The sequence below is a fragment of the Vanellus vanellus genome, assembly GCF_965231255.1.
Source record: "Vanellus vanellus genome assembly, chromosome: 24".
Lineage (NCBI taxonomy): Eukaryota > Metazoa > Chordata > Aves > Charadriiformes > Charadriidae > Vanellus > Vanellus vanellus.
Window position 1 is genome coordinate 2,751,088 of NC_138929.1, and position 26,267 is coordinate 2,777,354.

Below are 26,267 nucleotides of genomic sequence, written 5' to 3' on the forward strand. Positions count from 1 at the left end.
AGAAAATGCAAGCAGAGAAAGTTGCTGCCCAGACAGGAGCCTGTGTCTATGTTACACTGGAGGGAGAAGAAAAGAGAAAGGGGGGGAAAATATAGAGAAAGAAAACAAGAGAACAGAAACAAAACCCAGCATGTGTCCCCAAAAAGGAGCTGCAGTTTTGGCTAAGTTGCCTCCTCTGTGGCAATACTAAGAAGATTAAAAAAAAAAAAAAAAAAAAAAAAAAAAAGAAGCAACATTTCGCATGCAAAGGTGGAGATGGGAAACGGGGAAGTTTTCCCCTCGTGTTTGGGGGATTTGGCAGCACTACAGTGGGGGTGCGCGGCCGCGGAGGCTGGGAGCTGGGGGGGGGAGGGGGGAAGGAGGAGCGAGGGGGGGGGGGATGCTGCTTTTCTGGTTTTTCATTCTTTGCCCTGTTCCTTGTTCATTTTCTTCATTTTCATCCTTCGGTTCTGAAACCAGATTTTGACTTGTCTCTCACTCAGGTTGAGGAGTCTGGCCACTTCGTGTCTACGGTCCCTCGTCAGGTACATATTGAATAAAAACTCCTTCTCTAGTTCCAGGGTCTGGTATTTGGTGTAAGGGCATCGTTTTTTCCTGGAGGAACGGGCGTGAAGCCAGCTGGCAGCTGGGTTGGCTGAAAGAAAAGCAGCGAGATCAATACCATACAGACTGAGTGTTTCTCAGAAGGTTTTAATCATACCATCAAATATTAAGATTATACATACGCATATGCGCGCCCGGGTGAAAAATGCTGCCCGCCACAGGCGTGAGCAACAGAGGCCGTACCAAAATCACACGGGACCGTCAGGCTGAGCAGATACGGGGCGGAGGGGGGGATCCCGAAATGCACACGCACCCCCGTCTCTCCCGAATTAGGGGGGGGCCTGGGACCCCCGGACCCGCCGGTCTGTGTTGTCCGTACACCCAGGGCTGCGTGCACACGCGTGGCTGGGCACACGCACGCCCCTGCACACGCGTGGTCGGGCACACGCATGTTTGCGTGCACACGCGTGGCCGCGCACACACATGTGTCCGGGCGCACACGTATGTTTGGGCGCACACGTGCCGCTGGCAGAGCTCCCCCCCCTTTTCCCCAGCTCCATCTGTGCCAGGTAAACACCCACATGCACGTATAGATTTGCATAACGCCCATCTGCACGTTACACCCGGTATATACAAAGAAACCGATGCAAAAAAAAAAAAAAGAAGTATATATTCTATATTTTTCAGACGTGTTTTCCCACGTGTCTACAGATTTACTCCTATAACCCCATCACGCAGGGAAGGAGCAGAAAGAGGAGGTCTGGAGAAACCTTTCATAAATCCTAGCTTTTTTTTTTTTTTTTTTTTTTTTGCTATGTGGCAAGAAACGGTCTCGATACAATAAACATCCTCCGAGGGCTGGATGGACTCTGCTGCCGGAGATCTGGACAGTGTTACGCAGAGACATGGGCGTTTGCAGGGCTGCAAATGCAGCCAAAAAATAAATAACAGGCTGCCCGTCACCCTCGCGTATGGGAGAAGTTACGTGGGAATTTTTTGCAGAAAGGACATTTCAGGAATTAGCCTATACGAGGGGGGGAAGGGGAGGAAACAACATTTTGGGAGCAGAAACCACCCTCACAGACAGGATAGTGGTGAAGGTCGCACCCAAAGGTGAAGTGGGTTTAGGGTAAATAATAGAGCATTTACTAATCACATGCAAATATTAGCTGACCGTTGAGTAACTGGGAGGCGGGAAAGAGTAAAATGAAGGGTTATAGACAGACCACGTATTTCTATTTTATTTCCTTTGCCTCCTCTGAAATTATGACTGAAGCCATAAACCTTTACACCAATTAAATGGACCATTATAAATATATACATACACACACGCGCGCGCCATCAGAACGTTTCCTCTACGTAAAATGAAATATATTGAATATTTTTTAAAAATAATCCGGTTAATCTTCCACTGTAAGTACTGCCTCTTACAAATTTGCACGGCTATTTCCTTAATGTAATTGACTTGATCTAATATGCAGAATTAAATATTAAAGAGGAAGAAAGCTGTTAATAATTGATACTGTTAATCCTGCTACCCGTCCTTTAATGGCAATGGCGGGCTCTGCTTCATAACAGATTTTTATTCGGTTTGGTTTTATTTTTTGGTCATATCTTGGATCGTTAAAACATAAGATAATTTAAACGCGAATGTTGCTTTATCTACTCACTATACACAAATCCCTAAACACGAAAGTGAATGGGAAGAGGTTCTGGCACATCTTTTTTTTTTTAAATCCAGCAAATAAATTAACAGATCCCCGTGCCATACACAGGGCGGAGATTCATTATTGCGAAATACTTTCAAAAATTGAAAGAGTCAGGGAAATTGGTGGGAGTACTTTCTGCAAAACAGCTCCGTCTTCCAGCCCTGGCAAGCTCTCAACATCAGCCCAAATTAAACAATTATTTAAAACAAAATATGCATCGTAACCACATGCCATAGAAACCACACAGCATCCTCTTAGCGCGGGTCCCTGCACTTACTTATAACTTAATAACATTTTCTTGGACAAGATTTTTATATATTCAATTTCAGGGACATTGAGCACAAAACCTGGATATTTAATTCTCTCAAATCATTCACCTCACGGTTGCAGTTTGTTCTGGATCTCTGCCCAGTACAATAGAATGGGACTTTCTTTTTGTGTGTGTGTGTGCGTGTGTGTGCGCCTGTGTGTCTGTGTGCAAGTTAAATGGTAGGAAAAAAAAAAAAAAAAAAAAAAAAAAGAAGTCACCATAACATCCTGCACAAGGAGGAGAGGAAATCATGAGGGGCGAGAATATACTGTGTTTTTAATCGTATGGTTGCAATGGCAATCTCTGTTGCTCTTCCACGTTTGAGGGAGGGGGGGGAATAGAAGTTAATTCAAGGGGAAAAAGAATGACTGTGTCAGTGCGTCCTGCACAGACTCCGAGGAGTTATACCCTCGGCGGGGGCTGCTCCTCTGCCAGTTTGGAAAACTTGGGCTTTCACTGCAAAATATTTACCGGAGGGGTGAAGCCAAGTTTCCCCCTTTGCCTCCTGCTCGGGCTTTGGCTCCGGTTCACCCCTCAGATGGAAACCAGGTACCAGCCGGATCGGCACGAGGGGAAGATACCGATTCTTTCTTGCTCAAACGCCATTGCATTATTATTATCATTATTATAATAATTATTGTAATTATTATTAATAACAGCCTTATTAATAGCATTATCGATGGTATCATTACGTATTTTCAAGCGATTTTTTTTTTTTCCCATATCCAGGGGAAAAAAAGACAGACCAGCCCGCGGAAAAAAGCACATGCTGAAGTTTAACTGTTTCCCCAATCTGGCTAGATTACAAATAAAAGCCAATTAAGTTGTAAGCACCCCCCCTCCCTCCTTTTTTTTTCCCTTTTTTTTTTTTTTTTTACTGGAAAGGAGCGTGGCTTTGAAATATTCATACCCTGAACCGTTGCATTTAATAAACAAACAATTAAAAAACGCAAACAAACAGACAAACACGAGGAAATAAGAATAATAAAAAAGACACCGCCACCAAAAGCCGGCGAGGAGGTGAGGAGAGGAGCGAGCCCGTCCCCGCGTCTGCCCGGTGCACCGGGGCGACGGGCGCGGAAAAGCCCCCGCTGCTGTTTACTTCCCCCACGTGAACTTTTCCTCCGCAATTTCTCCCCTTTCCCCCCTTCTTCTCCTTCTTCTTCTCCCCCCGCCGCCGCCCTCCGCTCCCCTTTCCCTACCTTTCGCCCCGGCATTTACGCGCTCCCCCCCGTCCCTTCCCTTCCCCACCGCCCGCACCCGCGCAGATTTACTCCCGCTTACTAAAGTGGTCTCTGCTGCCGGAGCCAGCGCTCTGTAGCAAAGAGGATGACTCGCTCCAGCTTTTGTCCGCTCTGGACTCTGTTTAAGCTCAGAGACGACGCTCATTTTTATTTTTATTTTTATTTACCGGCAGAGACAATGCCACCCCTCTCCCCTCCCCACCTCTCCCCTTAGGTTGGCATCAGCGAGCTGAGACTTTTCTTTAAGCCCTGATTTTAAACTTTACGCAGCATTGTCCCCTTTTATTGCACCTCCTCCAGCTTTTATACTGTTTACTTCCTCACTTTTATAACTTACTTTGATCTGTCCTGTCTTTGTCTTCGCTTCCTTCACAAACTTTATTGTCCTCGAAGCTGGGCCTTTGATTGGAAACGATCCCTTCCCTTGCAGCAGAAGTTTCTAAATTGTACTCCTGTGTTCCCTGTTTATGGACATCCCCGGGACGGCCCAGCAGCGGCTCTGCCTTAACAGAGCCCTGCCCGGGGAGGTTCTCTGCTCTGGGTACTGGATCCAGCCAGCTCCGGAGATACCTGCTATCAGATGGGACGCTTTGATGTTGAATATATGGATGGTAGACGGCAGGAAGGGTACCAGAAGAATGTGGATTCAAAGGAGTCCAGGAGGCGCTGAAAACTGGAGGTTTTGGCTGAAAACTACAGGAGGGGAATTCTAGATGCTCATTGTGCCCAGCTTGCCTGGAACTTGTATATTGCCCAGATGAAAATTTAGCTGAAGGCGAGTCTTCACTTTCATGACTTATAATAGAGTCGACATAATAATTGCTAAGAGTCCCAGAAATGGACATTCTCAGACATCATACAAAGCACGGTTCAATGAAGGGAAAAAAATATATAGGACAGATCTAGATTTGTACTCTACCCCCTTCTCCAACTTCCCAGCCAACAAAGTACAGTTGGGCTGCTGTGTTGTGAGCTCCCAGCAAAATGATTGGTCAAACTTTTTTCGTGTGCCTGATAAAGCGTCAGTCTCGGCGTAAATCAATCGAAGCCGAGGGGGCTGCGCTGCGCTGTCATCCGCCCTTGCATTCCATATCAAGGATGGATTGTTTTATGTTTATGCAATGTTGCAAAACGTCAGGAGTTTCGAAAAGCCACCGAACGGGCAGAGCTGGGGCTAATATCCCCTTCCTAGATTTGTTCCTGAAATATTAGAGGGGGGTGTCCGGAAGGAGGGGGGGGGGGGGGGGGCGGATTTTTTTTTTTTTTTTTTTAAGAAAGATGCTGATGTGCTCGCTTTGCCTTTAATAACCATCATGGGGGAATAGAGATAAAAGCTATTCTTTGCCACTCGGGCTCCAGAGTACGATAGCAAAAAAACAGAGAATAAGTACAAACCATCACACGCACACCCCACCCCCCCGCCGTGATTTCATATACATACGTGTGTAGCCTGCATTACGGGCGTACACACGTAAATGCAAACATATACGCGTTTTTGTAAAGAAAAAGATGGATCTGGGTAGCAGGAGTCGTGGGGAGGGTGTTCTAAGTAATTAACCCGCTGGGATGGGAAAATGGATTGTTAACATGGTAAAATAATAGGGGTAAATATGAAATTTAAAATGTCACTGGCGCGGACGTGGCGTTGCAACTTTGACCAGCGAGCTGCCGAGCCGCAACCCCTGGATGCATCCAAAGCCTGCCGTAGACTTCACGCTTATAAATATATATATATATATATATATATATATATATGTATATATATCCTTAAAATAGCTCTGCATATGAACGCATGTTCGCATGTTTGGCGGTATAATCCCAGGGTTGCTTTGCTGGGGCTAAAATAGTTTCCCCCATTGCTGAAATCAGAAGCCTTCATTTAACTTTACAAGGCTAGTAAAATACAGTGCGCCACTGATCCGGCTTTGTTACAGAATGCCTTAAACTTGTGATGGTTAAATAGTTTAATAAAACTTACATTAGCTTTCTTTGATTTTTATAGCCTTGAATTTATTGCCTGTGGAAAAGAAAGGGGGCAAAAAAAAAAAGGAATCCCTCGCGTTTTCAGTCACCGTGCCCCCCCCCCCCCTTCACATGTGTGTGCCCACGGTGTGTGTGCGTATCACACACACTCCCCTTCACCCCCCGCTTGCATTTTGCGTGTGTTTTCGAAAACCCGACGATTTCGGTTTTTTATTTTTTCCTTGCATCGAAGCCAATGATTGACACGGTGCGGCTCCCAGCCCAAATGATGCGGGGTAACGGGGTCAGTTTTACCAAGTTATGATGATAAATCCGTTTGTTGCGAGATGGTCCGAAGGCGTCGTAAATGTTGGTTAAGGAAAAGGTGTGCTCTATGATTATGGCAAAAGTGTTTCTCTGGACTTCAGCTGTAACAGTCTGGATCAATTTGCCTCCTTTAATCTATTACCCCTCCGCCCTTCTCCCTCTCACCCCAACACTGAAGGATATTTAAAGTGAAGGGCAAAGAGATTTCTAGGAATGATAAATCATCGCGAATCCTTCCTGAAGTGTATAGGGATGGAAGTCTATATTAACAGGCTAATAATAACATTGAGGGGTGCTAATAGCCGCCTGGAATGAAGGAAAAATGTATTTCGCATTTCTCTCTGTCTGTACGAGAGGGTGCGTGCGTGTGTGTCCATATGTCCCTGCCTACACAAAACGGATGTGAGAAATTGCTAACAGAGGTGTTTCACTGATGCTGGAAGATTATGAAGGCGCTAAAAAACCTCCACCCAAAGCCTTAGGTTTTCCCTTATTCCTATAAGCAGGGCTTTTCCATGAGCATCTGCCCTACAGCCTAATGGAGGGACACGTTTCCCCCATGTCCAGGACCAGAGCTCCTCTAAATGAGGCGCTATTAGGAAGCTGTCCGTTTTCATTAAAAAAAAAAAATAATAAAAAAAAAAAAAATCGAGGGGGTCGGGATGATGGGCAAGGAGAGACGGAGCTTAATGGCGGAGGTCAGGTTTATTTTTAATTTTTGCATCCATCCGAGGAGCAAGAGCCCCCCAAACAGCTCAAAATCCCCCCCTGTGCTGGAAAAGCAGATTCAGTCCGCCGGCTCCAGCCAAGGTGAGCTTTGAGGAGTAGTTGGGGAACCCTCTCCAGCCTCTGGGCTAACATCTTGCACAGCCACCCCTGGGTAAATGTCACCAGGTGAGTACTCCGCACCGACCTGCGAACTCTCCTCTCCTTTCCAGGGGGGTTAATCCAAAGTAACTTCACTTCACCCCTTTCGCGTTTAAACCGGTGAAGGCAGAGAAATCCCCTACCGGGGAGCAGCGTGGGGCAGGGGAGCTGCTCTCTCCAGTGCATCTCACCCGAACAGGGGGTTGTGTGAAATAAGGGGGGGGAAATCCTGCTTTTTCCAACTTTTCATATTTCTATCTCCTTCCCCCCCCCCCCTTCTTTTAACTTCCTGGGGAGGTTTTGAAATGAAAAGAGCCTGTGTCATCAGACGTGAAATACGAGCTGGTTGCTCACATTGTCATATTTCTCGGGTTTATTGCCTTTCAGAGATGATTTTTAAAAATCAGACTATTTCACCAGAGATTCGGAGGGACTCTGCAAATGTTATGAGAGCTTGGGAAAGGAAAGGGGCTGATTTAAGTGTGTTGTGGAGCTTAAACTCGCTTGGCGCATGGAAATGTGTTTATACAACTGATGGATAAACAGCCGTGTTGGTAGCAGGATGTTGAATAAGTATAGATGAAATTATTGAACGTTAATTGAAGCAAAACACCTGTTCTCTGTTTGGTAGATAGATTGGCCGTGTCTTACCTGTAATAAATATATTCTTGGAAAAAATCCTGGTGCGCCTCCTATAAATAATGATGAACTATGTCAGCATGTGAGTATATAATTTTCTGTAGTATATAAATTTAAACCGAGAAGACTCTTAGGAGCGTGGCTGTGAGGCAGAAACCAAGGGTTTTCAGATCCCTAGTGAATGGAAACCTCACAAGAAGATCTGCAAAATCCATTTGCTTTTGCTCCTCTGGAGGTTTCCGTTTGTTCAGTAGTTTATTTTTTATACATATCCCATAGCTCATCTCTTCGTAGCCTTTTCTGAGAGGGGCTTAAGGCAAACTACAGCTTCATCCCAGTTCTGCCCGCTTGGAGAGAGCACGTCGTGCGGTGCTGCCTGCTTCGGGCGACACCATGTAGGCGGTTATGTTTTAAAACCCCAAATAGAGCCCATCAGAAATTACATGAAAAGCTCTTCTGTTTGCAGAAAAATCTTGGAGAAGGAAACGTCAAGGAGAAAGTGACCCCAGAGAAGAGTCTAGAAGTCTAAAAGGATGAATCTTTGGGAGAGAGGAGGCAGGATGTGCGAGCTTTGCTCGGTTCGCAAACTAGATTAATTTTAGATATGTGATTGTTGTGAGTTGGTAAAGGGAAGTGGAACTGGAAATACTTATTAAAAAAAAAAAAAAAAGTCCGCGGTGGAAACTTTTTCCTGCTTTCAGAATCAGCGCCAAGTGTATTTGGCTGTGAGGAGAAATTCGGAGTATTGTCAGCTTGCAATGGAAAGCCAGAGGCTTCTGAACTCAGAGACTGTTTATAAATACTCTTTATTGTTTGTGCAGAGAAGGAACCATTTCCAAATAGTGCTTTGAAATACACGACTGCCAAAATCCATCCTTAACAAACAGCTCTTTGCGTTGGCATTTCTATGCTGAAAACAACCGAATAGAAAAGATTTTCAAATTATGCAGATTTGGAATTGCCACCTTTTACTGATTTATAAGTTTTGGCATAAGAAAATAAAAACAGCGGATGAGCCATTTCTTACCGGAAACATATTTATCCCCTTTTTAAGGACGCTTGTTTTCATTTATTAGAACTGGCACCTTCTTCCAGCTGATTTTGCCTCTGTATCACGGATATGGAGAAGGTGGAGGAGACCTGGGGGTGCGGAGCTCTCCCCTCGTCCCGATGCACGGACAGGGCAGGACTGGGGGGGTTCACTGGGATCTTTACACCAAGAGGCCGACGCGGCGTCGGGTGTAACGTGCGTTACTTTAGGCATATTTACTTCTTTAGTTTGGGTTTGGAAGCCGATAAGGATAAGCTAAGAGAGGATAAAAGCTGAGAGTGAACTTCATGGCTATGGAGAGTCTGGAGACCAGATTCGGAGATAACCCAACCTTCAAAGGGCTGAGCGTTTATTTTAGGCGATATAAAACATTCCGAAATTATAATAATAATAACAATAATAGTGATAATCAACAACAACAACAAGCAAATAACTTTTTTTTTTTTTTTCAAAGCCAGGAAACAGAAATAAAAACTCAGCATAAAGTAAACATAATTTATGAATGATACATTTAGGCAGGTCTAAGAGGTTATGAAAGAAACTTCAGTCACGGACCCCTCCAAACGCACGAAAGGGCAACAACAAAAAAAAATCCCTCCTGAAGAGTAAAACCTTTTTTTAAAAAAAAAAAAAGTTAAATAAGTTTCTGTAGCCTAAAAGCTGAAGGATCTACCTTTGCCATTTCCTGTGCTAGCTCTCAGTTTGAATGCTGCCGTCTGTTAAAAATCCGTAAGTGGTGAGGAGGGAGGGAGAGGGGGGGGGAATTCCTTGTCTGAAGAGAAGCAAAAACAAGTTACACATGTGGGCAATTTTCCAAGGACCGAAAGTATACTCTGGCTAAAAACCCCAATTCCAAATGAGGTTTGTAATCTCAGCAGTTAATAAAGCATTTCGATTCCCTGCAAAGCAAAAGCGTATGTGCATTTGAAAAGCCAAGCTGGAAGGAGAGAAAGTTAAAATAAAGTTTGATTGTTGTTCAGGAACCCACATTCTGGCTACTAGACTAATCCCCCCACCACCACCACCACCTCCCCTCGCCTCCCTCCTTGAAATAATATTCAGCTCCCATGAAATAGCTGGGCGCCCGCCTTGCTCCGGCTGCCGCGGATTTTACACCCCGGGAGCTGCTGGTGCAACCGCTGAGGGTTCCCCTGGCTCTGCTTTGGGGTCACCACGATATAACTGGAACACCCCCCCCACACACACACACCCTCCCCCCCCCCAAAAGAAGTCGTCCAAATCGCATTAGTCTGGGAGGAAGGGAAGTAACAGCCCGTGATGGTGAGAAATCTGTCGCTCCCACTCAAGGCAGGGGAAGAGGGTGGGAAAACACAAGCGCAGGTACCAGAATGAAGTTTGCGATGGAACCGTTTCAATAAAACCCATAGCACGAGCCCCCCAGTAAAAGAAAAGGGGGGAGTTTCTTTCAGACGAGCTCTTTTCACAACATTTTTGCCCGTAATTAAAACTCAGCCCGGGTGGGGGTAATATCAGACAGGCTGGACCCGGGCAGGGGAGGAACTTGGGGGGAAATTTGGTGCGTTAACCGCAGTTGCTCGTTGCCTGTGAGCGCAGAAATGGGCAGCGTGTCGCAAACCAGGCAATTACTACCCGCAGGATATATCTTTTGTTTGTTTGTTTGTTTATTTGTTTGTTTTAGCCATCCCCACACAGCTTCTTCTCCAGGTAAGGTCGCTCTTATCTTTCTAATTTGGAAAAGAAGAGAAATTAGGCGCCTGCGGGACAGGCGGGACCCCCTGCCCACCGCGCCCTCCTCTCCCCGTTCCTGCCTTCCCAAAGCCCTTGGGAAATGAGTCCCAATTCCCGTTTTCAGGCAGCAATACAGACCCCCCGGGCCTGATTCTGATCTTTCCCAGCTCTGTGTCCCCCATTCTCCTCCCTGGCCCTTGTTTCCTGTATTTACGTGGGTAGGAGGGAGATCAAAATCAGAAGCCCAGACATTTACAAGGCAGGTTACTGGTTGCCTATGGGGACATTATTACCGAATAGTTTATGATTAACTTTCCCAGATTGTCCTTTTCCGTTTAAGGGCTTTGAGTTAGGGCACAAGTAGCACGTTGTTTCTAAGGAAGGAGTCACAGGGCTTGTGAGTTGGGTAGAAAACTCTGAGTTATTTTACGCTGTTTGACTTTCCCTCTCCTCCCCTTGAGCGGCTGTTTGTTTTATAGGCGCGATAGGCACTACGCCTACAAGAATCACCAGTTTCGGGAATAAAGCACGCACCAGTTTAAAACCCACACAAGTTTTTTGTTTGTTTGTTTTCGTTTTCTTTTACCACTCCGAGTGGAAAAAAAAAAAAAAAACCAAACCCAACAAACTGAAATCCAAGTAATCCCCTCGGCTACAAAAAGTAGCAGCAGATGGTGGTTTAGACCCTGGATATGGTATCAAAGTTTAATTCTTCAAACCTCGAAGGGAGATCCAGTCCCAGGCTTCTTTAGCCGTGGCCCGGACCATGTGAAACTTATTTTTATGCGGATTTGAAACACCAGCGCGGGGAAAATCCCTTCCATGAGTTGATTGCTCAAACACACACACACACACACACACAACTCCACGGGCTTCCAGTTTGCAGAGTGGAACGGGTGGATTTCATCCAAGCACACGCTCTGACACGCAGAGCCCTCTGCACTCCCTCTTTCTTACGCGGATTTTTATAGTTTTGTTGTTGTTGTTGTTGTTGTTTTGGTTTGTTTTGTTTTTTAATCAGCGTATTCCCACGTGCAACACTGAATTACAGAGGAAGGACGTGGTGAAACTATTGTGGGTATTTCTGACATCGCCTAAACCCTTTTGTTTCGTGAACTTCGCAGCCGCGGTCCTCGCCCAGGTTTGGCCGGAGATGTTATATTTGATGAATTTAGAGATCAACGCCCGAGCGATGAGCATCAGCTGCGCGTCGCTGCGCGGTTACACGCGTACAGCCCGCGGTTTGGCATTTATCAGTCTCTAAAGACGTTCCTTAGGAGATGCAGGAGCTCCTGAGTGACTCAATGTACCGAATTCAATATCCAGCACTGATGGCTAAGGCCGGTATTTTTACCCCTATAGGGAAAGGCACAGAGCCCCTCTCGCCATCCCGGTCCCTATAAACATTGCCAGAGAAACGACCACCGAGAAGGGCTGCGGAGATGCACAGGAGGGCCTTTAACAAACTTATTTTATCAACGGGGACAATTAAACTCATGAGCTGGACGGAGTTCTTTTGTGTTCCTTAAACCCTCATTTTACCCTTTCCACCGAAGTGGAGAACGCAGCTACTAAACTAAGACACGCTTATATTTATTTAGAGCTGTGTGGGTATTTATACGGACCTATTTTTATGCGAGACCCGAATTTTGTTGGGCACACAGAGGGGTTTGCTAACGCGGGGCTGCCCGTCGCTGGGGAGGCGGGGGGTGGTGGTGGTGGTGGTGGTGTTAGCCTGTGAGAGGCGCCTCAGCCTAATTAGACCTTTAATAAGCTCTTGATGATTCGGGGCGTGACTGCGTCGTCTCGCAAAAGGTCTCTGAAACGGGGATTTAAACAAAGAAACCCTCACCCCTGCCCCGGAGGTGCCCGGTGCGGGGGCCCGGCGGCGGCGCGGGGGGGGACACGGAGCCGGCGGCTCCGCGCCCCCGGTACCGGTCCGGTCCAGGGGACGGATGGGTGGAGAGAGAGAGAACATAGGGGATGGAGCGGGGGGGATACAGGGATGTCACCCCATCCTTCCCGGGGCAAATGCCCTCAGCAAAGAAGAGCGCGGAGGATAACTGGAGTAAATCAGGTAGTTTGATGTTCTTGTGTTTAAAATTAAAAGCCCAACAACATGAAACTACCTAATTCACAGAGCAGTTCTAGTTCAGCCTTGGGTCAAAGGCTAAAATTCCCAAGAAAGGCGCCTGGGCGGCCATTTTGTTTGACATCATCTGCAATCTGAACTTTTATAATAGAAAACAGTTGCTAGGAAACAAAAGCAACAAAAGGATCTTTTCAGAGACGAAATAAAACCCCTCGGATTGCACGAAATAACTATTCAAATGATTTCCTATGTACAGTGTCTGGAGCGGATCCCTCCTGCAGGACTTTACAAATAGTTTACAAATAGACCAGAGGAAACAGTAAAATGCTATTGACTTTGAGAAACAAGCGATTATCGCAGCTATAAAAAAGAGCAAAAATTCCTAAAGTTCTTCCCCCACCTCCTCTGGAAAGCTAATTTAAAGGATCGTTTCCGATATGAAGCTGATTTATCAAGACTCCGTATTAAAACACTATTACCAGATTTTTTTTTTTTTTTTTGGTATCTAAATCCGTCGGGGTTTGGATAACTTTCCGCAGAGATTAGAGTCAAATCATTGAGTTCCGGAAAAAAAAGCAATTAATTCATATTCTCCTCCCCTGAAAGCAAGTATAACGTGATTCATTTAAAGAAAAAGAAAAAGAAAAAAAAAGAAAAAAAAAAAAAAACAAGAACATATAAATCAATTAAAGCAAGAGAAAAAAGCGTCATTGTGACTATTTTATAGGTGTAAACAGCAACACAGAGAAACTTATTGTGTCCTTTCCTCCTTCCAACGCGCACCCCGCGTTGGAAAAGCGTGTTATAAAATAATGATTGGGTGGTGATAAAAGGGAGAATTAAAGCCGAGGAGAGGGGCCGGGAGGCGGCCAGGCCCCGGGAGCTTTGCTGAGCTCCGAGCAACTTCCGCGGGGGAAGTTTGGCAGAAGAAAACCCCGCACCAAAATTCCTATTTAGCAAAAAATAAACAACAAACCCCCCCCCCACACACACACAAAAGACCATACATCCCCAGCCCATCGGGTGAAGCCACAAAACGCTTTTATACGTATACGTTTGTGTGTATATATATAATACAAAGCTAATGTCTTACCTTGTAAGCTGGGGGTTTTGTCCTCAAGTGGATTAAATAACTAAAAGGGGTGAGCAAAAGAAATAATAAAGGCTGGAAAGACAATAGGCAGAGATAGCCCCGTCCCGAAAGGGCAAGTTTAGGAGAGTTTAAAAGTTCATTGAAGAAACAAATCCTCCGAGTTCAAGAGATGCACTGAGGAGCCAGAAACTGGGCTATAACATAGCTTCAATTTCATTTGAAAAGCCTTTAAAAGTCTGGATGGGACGGTATATAAATCTATTGTACCGGAAATACAATAAAACTTAGCCATGTTGTTGAACTTCAAACAGTTTACACCAGGTCGGGCGGGGAGACGGGGCGGAATCCGAAAACAAACAAACAAACCCACAAAGAACAGCCGCCCCCCGAAAAAAAACCAAACACCCATTTGAAAGAGAATAGTAAGGGGGAGGGAGGTCTTTTTTTTTTTTTTTTTTGGGGGGGGGGGGGGGGGGAATGTTGACAGCCAGGAGGGGTTGTTTGTGTTTTTATTTTGTGCGAGGTTAGAGCTCTCTAAGTGCACCGAGGGAGGAAAACATCGCCTGATTCCACATCTTTGGTATACGCTATAATTTGAAACTAATATAGAGTTTTGTGTTATTTCCCGATTCATCATTTCTCTCATTCTCTCCTTTTTGATACACAAATACGGGCAGGTTCAAGTTTAAATCAAACCTGCGGAGGGCCAGAACTTAAAGTTTACAATGAAACTTCAATTGCGTTTACACATGAGGGACCTATAGTATTACATACCTCTAGTACGTATATGCACCATGTGTTTGCAGGCATGCATACATAAAATCTTCTATACGTACATGTACCGCACCTACAGCAATTTTATAATTTGTCGAATATTTTCTATTTCCTGCAAAGAGGATTAAAAAACCCAAACCCTCCACTCTCTGCTTTATTTTTTATGCCAATGCAATTTGTAAGACAAAAGTCGTGGTCACACTTGAACTCGCCTTACTAAAAGCTCGTTCTTTCAGACAAAACAGGCAGGAGGAATATATTTTAGCAGAGCTTTCGCTGCTGCAACTTGGAAATGAAGCATTCCCCCCCTGCCCCTAAATTGCAGATTGAAAACATAAATAAAGAAAAAGCACTCAAGATAAGCGTGAAAAACAAAAACGCGTGTGCCGTTTAATTTCGCGATTAGGTTTAAAATAAATAACAGTAAGGGGGAGAAAAGAGAAAAAGAAAAAGAACCCCAAATCTAAGTAGGTGATGTATTAGGTTTAATTCTTGGACTGGAATAACATTTTAAGGTAATGGGAATTTTTTTTTTCCCTTCTGGCTGTTGCTAAAGTTTTTAAAGACATTTTAAATTCAGACGTCAAAGACAAGTTAGAGCTCTTAGACAGTAAATGGATGTCTTAGCTATAAGATAACTTCTACTTGTCAGGGGAATAAGTGCTAAAATAATTAATAGGCTGGGATGGGAGGGATTTCAAGTGTTTGCGTGAGCATATATCAGTAAATGTATATATGTGCACATATCTATTACACACACCCCCCTACATAATAGAAGAATCTATTACAGATCATCCAAGGGAAATGGCACTGAATCTCAAGATCTCATTATGGGTTTCTTTGTGACTTACTTAGATCTTCACAAAGCGGCATTTTTATTAAAATATGGTTATAGCAGCTGTTTTTCACAGTTCCCATTCATCAGCGTCAGCCTTTGGGAGTATTTGGTGTCCTCTCCTTAGGAGTCATGCGGATATTCCCAAGCAGAATATGTTACTAACGGGAGGTGCTTGTCTCATTTATAGGAAAAAGATTAAAAAGTTGGCCTTAAACCCTCCTCCTTCCCTCCCCCTCCACATGGCTGCGCCTGGATGTGAGGGGGAACCAGCTCGGCGTGGGCTCTTTCTCTCTTCCAGCTATCCATCAAGCCAAAGGACATAACAGCAATGCTCACAAAACTGCGCTGTGATATTTCTTAACCACCCATTGCAAATATATATATATATATATATATATATATATATTACGCGAATGCTCGAATCATTACAGCTCTGGTAATAATAACAATAATAAAAAGAGGAATAAATAATAAATACCGCTCCTCCGCTGGCCAGGGGTGTATTTAACCACCCGTCCCCGGGAGGAGCGGGCCGGGAGCGCCGGCGGCCCCGGTGCGTGTCCCCGCTCCCGGCGGCGGCGGGGCCGGTGGCCTCGGGGCGGCGCTCGCCGGCCGGGCTCGGCCCGGGCCCGGCCGCACTCCGCAGGGCCCGCTGCCAGCTAGAGGGACAGCTTTTGAGCTTTTGTTTCTCTGCCAAGGAGAAGACAAACATTATAACATTTTAACTGATTTTTTTTGTTCCTTTTGTGTGGTTTTCTTTTTTTTTTTTTTTTCCCAGTGAAAGGAGGGAAAAGCAGAGAGAAAAGAGCTTTGCGATAAAAATGAAATTAAACTTTCTGCCTTAAGGAAAGATCCATTAAAATTAAAAACAACAACAAAAAGCCCAACAAAACCCCCAAATACATTCCCGTATAGCCCTTATGATCCACGCAAAGAGCCAGGAATTCCGGCTGGGAGGAGGGGTGCGAGGCACACGGGCTGCCACGGCCCCGAGTGGGGGTGACCGGGTGGGTCCCGACGGCGCTGGGCAGGCACGGAGGAGGGGTCCTCGCCCAGGGTGCCGAGGGGTAAGGGGAGCCCCGGGAGAGGGGCAAGACCGTCCCGTGGGTGGCCAAAACCATGGCCAAATCCTGCCAGGGGCAGCTCCGGCTGCGGTTCCCCTCGCCGGGCTCTGCGGGCAGAGCGGCAGCATCGCCCCGGCTACTTGTTGCTGAGAGAAAAAAAAAAAGTTTTCCTCCAGGATAAGAGAGGAAAACCCCACAAGTGGGGTGAAAGGGGAGCCCGTGGGAGCCCCTCGACTCGGCCTCCTGCGCTCCCCGTCGGGGCTGGGCTGAAGGATTTGCTTTTCCATCTTGGGGTCCCGTCGCCCCTACCCCTCGAAATCACGAAATCACGCTCCTCCCGCGTTCAGGGAGAGCGGGAGCCCCTGTTTTTATGGACTGAACCCGCAATTAGACAAAGTCATTAGTGCCGGGTAGGAAAACCCAAGGAATGACCCACGCGTGTCCCCGCAGCGTCCTTTCCCCTCCGCACCCACCTCCAGAGGAATTAAGGGAAAGCAAACCCTGCAAAGCCCCGAGGTTAAAAGCAGAACCCAGGCAAAAACCCCACGTTCCCTTCTCTGCTCCAATTAATAGGAGAACTCCAGTTAATAAGAAAACTCCAATTAATAGGAAGGAGAAGGCGGCGGGAATTCCCGCATACCCGTTTCCTAATAATTCCCTGTTTCTTTGCAGGGCGAAATAGAAACTTAGAAAGTGCGGAGAAGACAAATTAAAAGACATCTCGGCAGAAAGCAAGCACGTAAGAACCTTCCCCCGTCAGCCGAATTTAATTTGGGGCGTCCGGTACCGCCGAAGGTGCCTTTGTGGGCTCCTGGCTGAGCTCAGTCCCATCCCGGCCCGGCCGCGGGGTCCGGGACTCCCCAAAACCGGAGGACAGGGGAGAGCTGCTTCGCTTGGAAGAAAAATTAATTAGTCTCCAGACATGCGTTAAAGTTTCTGAGTTGGTCAAATGAGGCTTCCTTTAATTAGCAAGAGAGACTTTGTGCGGAGGCGTTGGGCGCTAAGCCTTAAAAAGTAATTTTTACAGGTACGAAAGAGTCAGAAACGTTACGTTGGCTTTAAATAAAACAAGTTAGCAAAATATTTTGGACAAGCTTATGGTCAGACAAGAAATCGATCAGTCAAGCGCCTTTAACTTTCCAGAATTAAACGTCTCCTTTTGCCAAGACCGTTATAGGTCCAAGAAGTCGAGCGAGAATTTATTGTGCCCCGTATATATTCGCATGACAGTAAAATATTTCCAAAATCTTCGTTTTAACGATTTTCGGGAGAGATTTTGTTTCTTTTTAGGAATTCTTTCAGTTGCTGTATTTCGGGGTATTTTGAATTACACTTATATCCTTGCAAGAGTTCCCCGTTAGGGAAGGAAAAAAAAAAAGAACAATATTGATCAAAATTGTCTGGAAATGAGCAACAGAAATCTATCCGGCACCGGGCGGTCCCTTAAACAAAATACTCCATTTGTTCCTATTCCATCCATTTGTTGGGATATTCAATTAAGCCTGGCTACTTTCAATTATTTACGTAAGCCCTTTGTCCCGGAGACTTTAATAGGTTTCTCCTCTGGTTTTCAACATTGTTATTAGAAATCCATAAAGCAGGGGAGGGACAGGAAATTAAATTTAAAGGTACCTCATTATGGCACAACTGCTTTCCTAGCTCTGCATCGCTGCGGACGGACGCAAGTTTATGCAGACGGAGAGAAACACATGGCGACAGGAGAAGGCTGAGTCCCCTCAGCAAGTGGACTTGGCAATCCTGTCGAAATGACCTTTTAGTTTCAAGTCTAGCAAGCAGCCTTCCTTCCCAGCCCGGCGGTGGGCTCTGAGAGTCAGCGGAGAGGGGAAAAGAGAAAACGAGGGAGAGAGGAAAATCGTGCAAAAGGTAGAGCCACGTAAGTAGAAAGCGTGGGTTGGATTATTATCATTATTATTATTCTTATTTTTAAACTAGGTATGCGCCGGGAGAGGCTGAAATGGGGGGAATTTATTCCAAGAAGGCTTTCCCAGCTTTTGAGCCAAAAAAGGATTTCGCTGCGGTGAGCTGGAGCTGCGACGCGGCCGCTTCTAATCCCCGGGTCCGTGGAGCAGGTCAGTGGTTTTTGGCAAATAGGTGAACGAATAAGTGATGCTAATGATGAAGAGTCAGATCAATGACAAAAACAACAACAACAACAAAATAGTCAAAACTCCCAGCAGAGAAACAGGCGGGTGGAGAAGGGGGATACGCGCACCGCGGGTCTGCCTCCCATCTCTGTTTGCCTCCCATCTCAGTTTTAAAAGAGAACTCGAGGGATTTTTTTAGAAGACGGAGAATGAAATTATCATTAAAAAAAATAAAGGCGAGGGAAGATAAGCAAGTCTGCTCGCCCGTCCGGAGAGAGGGCCAGCAGCTTTCTACCCAGACGTCCGCAGCTGATGAGGAGGATAAAGTACTCTCGGGAAGCTACATGTGGGAAATTATAAAAGACCAACACGACCAACACGTTACGAAAACCTCCTCCCTCTCCAGTCTCCCGGCGAGGCCGAATCCAGCACTCACTTACCTGTCCGTGCCTTCCCTCTCTGTCTTTTTTTTTTTTTTTTTTTTTTTTTTTTAGTATATGCTTCCCCTCCCCCTTAAAAATACCAGAGACATAAATACCGGCAGCCCCTCTCCTCCGCAGAGGCATCCTTCCACCACTTGTTACAGCCGAGCAAACCTTCCCCAACTCCGGCTGATTTTATTTTATTTAACTTTTTTTTTTTTTTTTTAAATCCTAGGGACTCCTTCTGGTTGAACGTTAGTCTGGCTTGAGAGCGAGGGTGCTGTAAATTAATTTTTAACCAAAGGGCCATTGTGTTAGCAAAGGGAAAAAAAAAAAAGCCACCACCTTCCCTCCCCCTGTCTAGACAAAATCACTCTGTTTTGACGGCAAACTGCAGACTTTCCCCGCTCCTCGCTAATTCCTGCTTGTTTGCCTCCTTCTGCTATAAAGCAGGGGAGGGGAGTTTAATTTTTATTGATTTGTTTTACCCACCTTCGACTTCTCGGGCTGTTTTAGCATCTTTAGACCTGTCTAAAGATGCAGCTTCCTGACGGAAAAAAAAAAAAAAAATAAAAGGACTTTATCTTCTCTTTTACTCCCCCCTGGTCCGTAAGAAGGTTCCAGCACAGCGGGCACCTCAAAATCCCCCTCGGCAGCGTGTGTCCCCGCCGGTGCGGAGAGATGCGGCCGCAGTCCGGGGGGGGGGACACACGACCTGGAGAGACACCCGAGAACCTGCGGGGTCGGTGCGTAAAGCGGGGAGCCGCTCTCCGGACCCCCCCGAGCCGAGGGGGTGGCAGGGGGTTTCCAGCCTCCCTTCCCAAGCAGGACTCCTCATCTGTGCCCATAGTGGAGGGGGGGGACGGGGGCCGGCAGAGCTCTTGTGGGCTCTGCCGGGGGGGTGTCCCCAGACGGGGGGGACGGGAGGAGGTAGGACCCGCAGCCCTGGCTGCTGCCCGCTCATTTCCATCCCCAAAGGTGGTGCAGGGGGGTGGGGGGATGACACCCCCTCTTCCCCCCCACTTTGCGATAGGGTGGAGGGCCGGGAGGGAGGAGAGGCGGCGGGGGGAGCGGGGCGCCGGCCGCCGCTGCCAGGGGAAGGAGCGGGCTGGGGCTTCGCAAAAAAAGATATTTGGGGGGCAAGGGGGGGGGGGGGGGGAGGGGGAGGTCTCTGACGATTGACTTATCTGTTAGAAAACGCGTCTGCGGGCGAGCTCACCAATCCGGGGCGGCCGAGGATGCTGAGACCATCCCCTGGTGTCAGTTTTAATGGGAAACTTCACTGCTTTGTAGAGAGGGGGGGGGATATATTTTTTAATATAAAGACCTGCAGCTACCTCCGGCTTTCCCCCCGCCCCTCCCCGCCCGCTCGGCTCCCAGGCAGTTTGCTCACACCTCTATTTCCAGCCTCCCCATTTTTGGAATGGGGGTTATTTTGGGAAAGTCCTTTGGGGAGGCGAAGCGGGAGCCTGTGGCTGTGCCAGGGCGTGGAAGCCCATCCCCAAAAATAAAAAAATAGAGAGGAGAAAGGGTCCCGCGGAGAGCTGATGCCCAGATCCCCGCGCTGAGCCCGGCGTTTGCAAGCCGGGCTCGACTCCTTCGTCTCCATGAAGTGCACCTTGCCTGCAGGCTGCACACAGCTCTGTGCACAGGGGGATAAATATATATATTAAATATTATATATTAAATATAATTTAATTATATTTAATACATTAAATATTGAATATTTAATATTTAATGAAAAAAATGCATTTTTAAGGGAAGAGAATACCTCCCGGCTGAGGTTTCTTGCTGTATCGCCGGGACCCACGGAGGGATGAGCCGGGAGGTAACACGAAGAACCCCAAAGGCGGGGGGACCCCCCCCACACCCTCGGCTCCTCCTCGCCTTTCCCGGATCCAGGCCGGAGCCGAGGTCGGGCCGCTCCCGCGGAAAACCCGCGCCCCGCGGGCTGAGGCGCTGAGCACGCGTGGGTCTGGTCGGGCTGCACGACGAGGGGGGAGCACAGCAGGCAGAGCAGCTCCCCCCCCCCTCCCCCGGGTATGTCCCCCATCCTCCGACTCAGCCAATTTCTTTTTCCTACCCCCTCCCGCAGGAATTCAAGTTCTTGGCCGGTGCCTGGATGGGGATCCTCCTCCTGGGCTGGCAACGCCGGGGCTGGGGAGGGCGGGGGGGGGGGGGTGTCTCCCCAATTTGGGGCTTGCTTGGGGGGCATGGCCAGCACAGAGGAAAGCCGGGTTTCCCGGGAGGACGGCGCCCAGACCGCTTGCTCTCTCTTCAGAAAGGATTTATACGCAGGATTAAATGCCCGGCCGCATAGGACGAGTTAACAATCCGCGTGAATTAATTCTGCTTCTGTCTTTAAGAAAAACGATGGTTTGCGGTACAATCCTCTGCAGGGCTGTCATTGCAAAGGAGAAAAGAAATCAAACCCCGACAGCACCGGCGGGTTTCCGATGGCTGGATGCACCGGTTCCAAACCGGCTCGGACTGAGAACATGGAGAAAAGGGGGAAATTTGGTTCTTCGGTAGAATCTAATTATGCAATTTCTTCGCTTGTGATACACCTTTCCTCCTGCAAATGGGCCTGCGGGGACGGGGAAACCTATTAAAGCTTATGCATTAAGAAATACTTTGCACTTGCGTCTGGTTCTGTATTCGCGACACATTTATCATATAAATACGTCGACTGAAATAGCTAATAATGGGCAATAATGGAGGGGGGGAAACAATAAGAAAGAGTGGGATTTTACAGATTTTGGAAGCCATGAGTACAAACCAAAACTTCATACAGAAAAAAAAAAAAAAAGACCCCAAACCAAATCTAACCAAACCTCTGCTATAAAACAACGGAGGGAGAAGGAGAGGAGGCACATTTCCGAGAGCTTTGAGTCCCGGCGGGTGTTTGCCCCCTTCCAGCCGCTTCCAGCCCCGACGCTCCCCCCCTCCCCCCAGGCCGTGACTGACCTGGGGCAGCGCGCAGGACCCGCTCCCCGCACTTCTCCGACCCGCAGCCGGGACCTGTGAAATTGAAGTGTTTTTTCCCCATTTCATCTCCTTTCTGCCTCCCATCTTCTATTCCAACCGGTCCCTCACTTGCCCTCGCAACGGGTCTTTTCATAGAGTCCTTAATTAAAAAAAAAAAACAAAAACAACTTTCTCCTCCTGGGTCTGATTCTGCACTGCGCTCCCTCGGGGGGGTGGACGGACGAGACTTTTCCCTTCAGCCTCGCCCCCTCCTCTTCCTCCAAGGACCAAAGTCCAGACCCGCTCTGCACATTGATCCTGCGGTCTAAAGGGTCACCCGTGGGTGCTTCCAGCGAGTCCGAGCGCAAAACCAGCGTGTGCCCGACGGGGACCGGCCGTGACCGCCCCCCCCGACCGTCGGGCCCGCTGCAGCACTGGCCCCGCTCCGTGCACTTCCTTCCCTGTCACTACCGTCTCCCCATCACCGGGAGCCGTCGGGAATTGGCAGCGGGGAGGAGAAGGATAAACGGGAGCAGGACTTTTAAAGGAAAAGTCCAGGATTGAGGTTTCGGGGTGTTTCGGCTAAAAGGAGTGAAGATTTGCGCTTTTTTGGGGGGGGGGAGGGGGGGGCAAAAATCTGTGGTTTTTTTTGGAAAAGCGCGAAGGAAAAAGCAGCTGAAACCCACTGGAAAGAGCTGGGAAGAGGGCAGGGGATGTGATCAGCCCTTGGAAAGGACCCTCGGCCCTCTCGAGAGTTTTTCTTTTTGTGGAAGTACTTGAGGATGACAAATGTACCTCCGCAGGGATCGCTGGAGAGGGCTCAGGGCGTTATCACCGCCCGGGGGAAGCCGCCGAAGGGCCCGGACTAAACACACGCCGCTAAGGCGGGTGGGGTGGGGGCTTTGCTCCCTTTTACTCCGGGCCAAATCCTGACAATCGCTCCTCGACTTGATTTCAGCCGGAGGACTGGGCGCCCGCCGCACCCCGAGGGGCTTTGCTAAATTTACTTCGCTTTCGGGTTTTCACGCTGAGGTCCCGCGGCTACGATCATGCGGGGCCTCGGGTCGGCGGGTGCCGAGGACGGGGACAACACAGTGAATTTTGCCACATGATGCAAATCACATGAGAAACAACCCCAAATCCCTGCGTCCCCAAGTTCGTGCTCCACCGCCGGTGTTGGAGGCGACCAGCCACAGGCGGAGCATCCCGGTCCCGATACGGTCGGGTGGAGCACGGGGGACCCCCGGCAACAGTCTTTGTACCCCGGTTCATAAAGAAACCTTCCTTGTAAAAGTCACTTTACATTGCCTGAACCTGAAAACTACCAGGTAACAACTTTTTACGACCCGACTCCCAGGACATGGTTTCATTTCATTCCTTAACTCAACTCTCCATCCCTTTCTCTCCTGGCTGCGTTTCCCAGCAAGAGATCCCTCCGGGTTTAGCATGAATTTAAACACTCAAACCTTGCAACGAGAGCTGATTCACGATCTGGCCTTAAAACCGCAGGATTTTCAGACCATCTGGAGTTGAACTCGGATTCCAGCCGGGAAGATTTTCAGCTTTTTAAAAGTCCTTGGGATCCCCGTGATGGGGGGTTGGAGCGTCCCTTTGCTAGCAGTAGGTTCCGTCTCTGCGGAAAGGTCCTGGGGCTGGTTTGTCCCAAGGGTTTCCTGGCCTTGGGACATCCCGAGGGCCACTCTGCTCTCTTGTAGGCCCAGCTATCCACACAGAAAAATCCCAACCTAATCCCAGCCTGAAGCAGCTGGAGAAGCTCCTCAGATGCGTTGCTTTGCTGTTCTTGCTGGTTTTCCTTCTGATTACTTGTGCATTTTGGAGTTCAAAGCAGGAGCTTGGTGGGGAGAGAAGAAGGTGAAAGAATTGCAAAGCTGCACTGGAAATCCAGTCAGGGAAAAAGCACAAGAGCAAATTCATGGCTTAACTCTACTTGAAAGCGCACGGATGAGAGCCCTCCTCTCCCCTTTGCCCCCCCAACCCTTGTCCGGGGACCTTCGCCTCTCCGGTTTATGGTTCTCCTCTGTGTAGTGTCAGTGTTACACACACTTGATGACACAGCCTCCTCTTCTCCAGTCCCTCTGAAGATTTGGATCCCAAATACAGAAAAAAAAAAAAGACTTCCCCAGCTCTATGATGGCTCCTGGTGCTCGGGAGCTGGTGCAGGTCTGCCCACTAGTCCTCCAGTTATTCTTTAGATAGAGAAATAAAATAAAATTAAAAGGCCCCAAAAGAAAGAGGTGAGTCACAAGAGCAAAAGGAGACTGTGGATCTCAGCAGCAGAGCTCGGCATCTCTCCCCTCCGACAGAGCAAAGGCAAGTTGTGGCACCATCCTGAAACTATTTAGTTCGCATCCATGGGAGATGGGGGCCTTTTAAGGTCTCTTCTCCCTACCCCACCCCCAGAGCCACTACCCCTCATATATTATTTTTACTAATGTGGTGGGATTTTTTTTTTTCCTTTCTTGGAGGAGGAGGGATTTGTGTAGCCAGATCCGAGGAATTTGGAGAGAGAGAGAGAGAGAGAGAGAGAGAGATCCCCCTGTTGACTAGAGAGATGTTGTTCTTGGGTTTAGAGATGTCTGACCTTGAAGGTCGCAGGTCACGGTCTTGAATAAGGAGCAGGAGTGCGAGGTTGGGATTGAAACTTGAGGTGTGTCTGCTGGAGATCACAGGGAAAAGTCTTCCAAACAAAGAGGAATGCCTCAATCGGGGCGAGAAAGGACAACTTCCCCAAGAATTATGGGCTCCTTCCGGATGGTTGCATACCTGCAGACCCCCCAAAGGATGTGCTGTGGCTGAGGGAGGAGAGAAAGGAGGGGAGAAAGGAGGGGCAGGATGGCTGGAGCCAGAAGGTCCCATTATTTATTACTATTTGCAATCTGGGCAGGCCCAGAGGCCCTGACGCTGGCGTTTTTATGAAGATAGGTGCTGTGGAGAGCGATAGAAAGAGCATCCCACTGTTGGGGCAGGGTTGGCTGCCCAGAGGCATCTTTGCAGGAAGGGAAGAAGGGAAAGGATTCCCCCTGAGGGCAGGGAAGTAACACAGAGGCACAGCAAGAGCCTGAGTCTCGAGTCTGTGTCTAACACAACTGTGAAAGTCTGTCCTCTGAGAGATCCTGCAGAGCTCTGGAGACTTGCTCACAGCTGTGTGCCTCAGTTTCCCCCTGGGAATACCAGTCAGAGGCGCAAAGAGCACTTCAAGCCTTGTTTAAGGGCAGCAAGGGTAGAACAGACCACAGAAACCTTATTTCTCTGCTGGGATCTCCATCCAAATAAGAAAAAAGAACATATTGAGTTGTCCAGAGCCATCTGGCTCATGCCTGCGGACCCCGAAGATGGAAGTTTGTGCGTGTCTGCTTGTGTACCTGTTCACGGACTGGACCTCTGCTCTCTCCAGGGATGAGGTTATGGGGGTGGGGTGAGGTGAGCGGGATCATAGCGCGATCCTGCCGATGTCCCCTGCTAAAGGCCTGCACGTCCCACCGAAACCATGCACCTCGCACCGCTGGCAACACATCCCTTTGGCTATCCAACACAGCATTAAAGTCCATGTTCAAATAGAAGCAGTTCAGTCCCCTGGGCCAAGAGGAAGGAAGCACACAGGAAAGTGTTTGAACATCCAGGACTTTCAACACAGCCTCAGCCCACCTCCCTGAAGCCCCCTCTGCCGATGTCAATATGGTCTAAATAACCTCAAGGACGAAAAGCCCCGATTCTATTTCAACATTTTTTGAAGAGAACAAGGAGGACCTCATGGTATCACCCGTGCAAACCACGCACGGAAAGAGCTGCGGTAAAACTCCACAGGCCAGGTCTTGCTGCGATGCTTAAGCCCATCCTTAGGGCCTTTTCCTTTCCCTTTTCGGGCCCATTGGTCGGGAGGGGAAGGGAGAGGGTCTGGGCGAGAGCAGCCCCCTGCCCCGGGAGAGGCCCCGAGCGACGCTAGAGGGAGCCCCGGGCTCAATTAATTAACAAGCGAGAATTAACCATGTGGGAAAAAACATTGGAGCTGGGAGAGAAAGTGAGAATTAATTTACCTGTGCTATTACTGGCATTTCGAGCTGCATTTATACGGATTTATATATATAAAAAAAAAAGCACCCTACATGCACAGCAGCAAGATGACACTAACGCAAAATGCAGCACAGCAAATGGCTTTGTGCATTTGTGATCTGATTCAGGGCAATTTGGGCTCTAATTGATTTAAATGGCTGTCAGACCCACTTTCCCCTCTGCCTAGCTATTTATTTTTTACTTTGAAGCATTCGAGGAAAAGCAAAAAGCATCAATCTGTCTCCAAAATGCCTTTTTTATGCCGGTATTGATTTTTGAAGTGCCTCTGGAGGAAAAGGAAATGTAAGAAATAAATGTTGAGGAGTTCAACGTTTCCCAGCCTGGCCCAGCTATAAGCTCACATCCAGGGAGACCAGAGCTGCTCTAGGGAGGTCCCCAGGCCTGATCCAGAGCCTGCCGAATGCAGTGGGACCACAGCCAAGAGGCCACGGAAGATGGCCGCAGAGGACAGGGGCACC

The 26,267-nt window shown here is 47.9% G+C and overlaps 1 protein-coding gene across 1 annotated transcript; it reads right to left on the reverse strand.

Annotated features, from left to right (window-relative positions):
• Positions 1-398: 398 nt before the first annotated feature.
• On the reverse strand, positions 399-4,651 carry HOXB9 (homeobox B9; the record flags this gene model as incomplete). The annotated part of the gene is made up of 2 exons (XM_082495137.1): positions 399-634; positions 4,144-4,651. The coding sequence occupies 2 exons, from the start codon at positions 4,649-4,651 to the stop codon at positions 399-401; spliced, it is 744 nt and encodes a 247-aa protein (XP_082351263.1).
• Between the last annotated feature and the right edge of the window lie 21,616 nt (positions 4,652-26,267).